The sequence below is a fragment of the Chrysoperla carnea genome, chromosome 1 (genome assembly GCF_905475395.1).
Source record: "Chrysoperla carnea chromosome 1, inChrCarn1.1, whole genome shotgun sequence".
Classification (NCBI taxonomy): domain Eukaryota; kingdom Metazoa; phylum Arthropoda; class Insecta; order Neuroptera; family Chrysopidae; genus Chrysoperla; species Chrysoperla carnea.
Window position 1 is genome coordinate 3,826,887 of NC_058337.1, and position 3,332 is coordinate 3,830,218.

Consider the following 3,332-nt stretch of genomic DNA (forward strand, 5'->3'; position numbering starts at 1 on the left):
AACAAAAAAGATCTTTATAGAAAAACAAATCCCTTTTATTGGATTTATTGGAAAATTTTTCTAGGTAAAGTTTAATGTCTGCGTAAAATGTGCGCCTACACACCCAACATTTTTCGCTTGAAGCATTTTTATCAATAAAATTTATTTTTCGAATTTCAAGCATATGTCAACTTAAAAAAGGGACACCCTGTATATTGCAAATTTTAGATTAAGTTTCCCTGTTTTATGTCAAATGTTTCCTCCTGTATTAAAGCGGTTGAAATGAGGAAATGTGTACAAATTATTGAAATCGTACAAAATTTTGAAGCTAAAAATTGCACTTTTAATAAACTTAAAAACTCAAGAATAAATGTTTACAACCATTTTGTTTTTTTTATAATGCTAGTTATATAACTTTAAATATTAAGTTTTTTTTTTTTCTTTTAATGAAATAATTTCTATAATCTGATTTTTAAACATAAAAAGATCTATTATTAATGAATACATAGATGTCTATACTAAACCTTAGATCGCTAATAAGAACTGTGCAAAATGTATTTATTTTGTAGTAAATAAAGAAGTTTTGAGTTGATAATAGTTAGTTTTATCATTTTTCCAATAATTATAAAGTTAAAATTATTTCACGGCACGTCTATGGTCTCATTCTTTAGAAAAAAATGCCACGTTGATACATAAAGGTTCGCCACCCCTGACCTACGATGACATTATGCTCCAGTAATACGTTGTAGATATGCTAGATGACATTAAAAACTTATTTGTGTAATTATCCGATAATTTACCAGAATTTTATTGGTAAATTAATTAAAATATATATTTTACCGGTAAAATTCGCATCCCTACTGACATAGGACCGTCTCGAGAGAATATGTATGTTATTTTGTTGGAGCGGAAATCTAATTCATTTACCTACTCCAACTATGGTATTTTTGTAAGTTTAGTAACGACATCTGTGAATGAAAACCGTAGTATTTTTTTTTATGCATTTTGAAAACATATTATTAAATTTTTATTAAATTGTAGGTATAGCAAACAATGTCAAATGTCTCTCCTATTGTTCATTTGTTCAACAAAACCCCCCCTATATTATAAAGATGATTTCAATCATCGATCCCCCAGAGTATCGAATTGCTTTGATTCGATCCCCCGTCACACACATCGTGTACTTAACGAATACCTGACTTGGAATGTGCAATCAACCATTGTAATGTTATATCGATATTATCTTTTTCTTTGCATGAGATTGAATAACAGCATATTTCACGATCTTGTATTGCAGATAAATTCCTGTTTGGAAAAAAATTAAAATTGTAGCATGTATTTAACATATAAAAGTATAAAGGTGGGGGGATAACGATATGTCTAACATTCCTCGGCAAAGCGTACGTTAGCTGTATGAATTTAGCTGTGTAAATAAATTTTGCTTCTGTAAGAATATTTGTGATTTGTACGAGAATTATTTTCTAGGGTTATTTAAATCCAAAAAAGAAAAAATAAATTAAATTACTGGATTACTGGGACTTTGCGCATTGTATGTGGCAGGGACAAACTTTGATGATCCCACTTGAAGTAACCTGATGATCCCACATAGAGAGTGTCAGGTTTAAACTGTTTGGGTCCCAAACCTTGGATGTGAGAAATCCAGGAGAAGAAGATGTGGGCTTTCTGGGTGGCGTGTGACCTCGACAAAATCCTATAGCTTCATCTGCTTAAAATAGCATAAAGTAATTTGATCGAGAGTGTTTTTAGCTATGTTTTAAGAAAATTTGATCAGCCGTTTTAAGATCTTCACCTATTTTCCAGTTATTATCGGTTTCGGAACCCTAAACACGCACTTTAAATGTGATTAACAATACTCTAGATCAAATTGCTTTTCAAACAAACAAAAAATCGCTTCTTCCGATTAGAAGCTACGTTCCCACAGACTATATCCCTCTTTTTAGTCGGGGGTGAAAATTCTGTTTATTATGGTTTAGTTTCCAATATTTTTCTAATTTACCTAATTTCAAAATAATTTCCCGGTCAATTACACTAATTTTGAATTTGAAACACTTTTTATATGAAAAATTTGCATTAAATTGCATAAATTAACCAAAAACTGAGTGGGAAACCGAGTGGGTAGAAAGATATTCAACAAAGAATTTATCAAAACTATGTAACCAAGACAGACAGTAATTTAAAGTTTTTGTTCGAAATCTTTCTAAATTTTGATACCGAAATACCCAAAAAGAATAATAAAATAGAAAAATATACAAACATTCGTTCAATAAGACCATTTTCATCAAGGGCATGTGGTAAATCACGTTTATTCCCAAGCACCAAAACTGGAATTCCCGTAAGTTGTGGTTTATCTAATAAATTATGAAGTTCATTTCGTGAAGCTTCAATTTTCTCTGGATCTGCAGCATCAACCATATAACTATGAACAAAAACGGAAATAAATAAAGACTTGATAATGACAAAGAAAAAAAATTCCATATTGATCGAAAAACTTACACAATAGCATTAACACCCCGACAATATCGTTCCCACATGGATCGAAATCGTGGTTGACCTCCAATATCCCATACTTTTATTGTGACATTACCTTTTGTTATTTTTCTCATATTAAAACCTACTGTGGGAATCATGTCTTCACTGAATTGTCCTGACTAGAAAAAAAATTTAATATTGGATGAGGAATTTTATCAAGGGGATTTAAGTCATAGCAACAGTGTGCGTGAGATACGTACAGCGATAACATTTACAAAAGTTGTTTTTCCAGAATATTGTAATCCAACCAATGTTAATTCCATTTCTTCTTTCCAAAATAAACTCCTAAACCAATCTAGTATACGATTCATTAACGCCAACATTTTTGGATATTTATTTATTAAAAAAAGGTGCACAATTATTTTAATTTATGAATATTGCGTGTTGTATGTTTTTTTTTTAATACGTATGTGTATACAAAAAATTCTTAATTCTTAGCCTTTTATCAAAACTCCCTTCCCGATATGTCAAACCCGTCATCTGACTTTTATATGTGCGCTTGTACTAGCTTTGTAAACATATACGCGTCGATCTTTTATCAAATGTATGTATAAATTTTGAATTGATGGCGGGAATTTATCTTTGCTATTTAAAATCTTAATTTTTTTTAAATTTATGTTTATAAATTTCAACAAGTATTATTGTTAAATAAATTTTTTTATCCGTTAAAAAAAATTTTGACTTTTTTATGTTAATTAGGCTTCAAGTTGATTCAAAATAAATAAATTTCTAAATAAAATAATATAATTCAAGATTAGTCAGCTGCCAACAAACTTTTTTTTTGTAGAATGGTTGTTTATTTT

The 3,332-nt window shown here is 29.7% G+C and overlaps 1 protein-coding gene across 1 annotated transcript; it reads right to left on the reverse strand.

The window, feature by feature from the left end:
- Positions 1 to 427: 427 nt before the first annotated feature.
- On the reverse strand, positions 428 to 3,012 carry LOC123290577 (ADP-ribosylation factor-like protein 8B). Its single transcript, XM_044870818.1, has 4 exons — positions 2,730 to 3,012; positions 2,494 to 2,648; positions 2,255 to 2,416; positions 428 to 1,284 (listed from the first exon to the last, which is right to left on the reverse strand). The coding sequence occupies exons 1-4, from the start codon at positions 2,850 to 2,852 to the stop codon at positions 1,164 to 1,166; spliced, it is 561 nt and encodes a 186-aa protein (XP_044726753.1). The 5' UTR covers positions 2,853 to 3,012; the 3' UTR covers positions 428 to 1,163.
- Between the last annotated feature and the right edge of the window lie 320 nt (positions 3,013 to 3,332).

Coding starts and splice junctions, on each gene's coding strand:
- LOC123290577 (XM_044870818.1), bottom strand. CDS start 2,852: ATGTTGGCGTTAATGAATCGTATACTAGATTGGTTTAGGAGTTTATTT. Junction 2,649..2,729: donor CTTTTGTAAATGTTATCGCT/GTACGTATCTCA, acceptor TTTTTTTTCTAG/TCAGGACAATTCAGTGAAGA. Junction 2,417..2,493: donor CGGGGTGTTAATGCTATTGT/GTAAGTTTTTCG, acceptor TTTTGTTCATAG/TTATATGGTTGATGCTGCAG.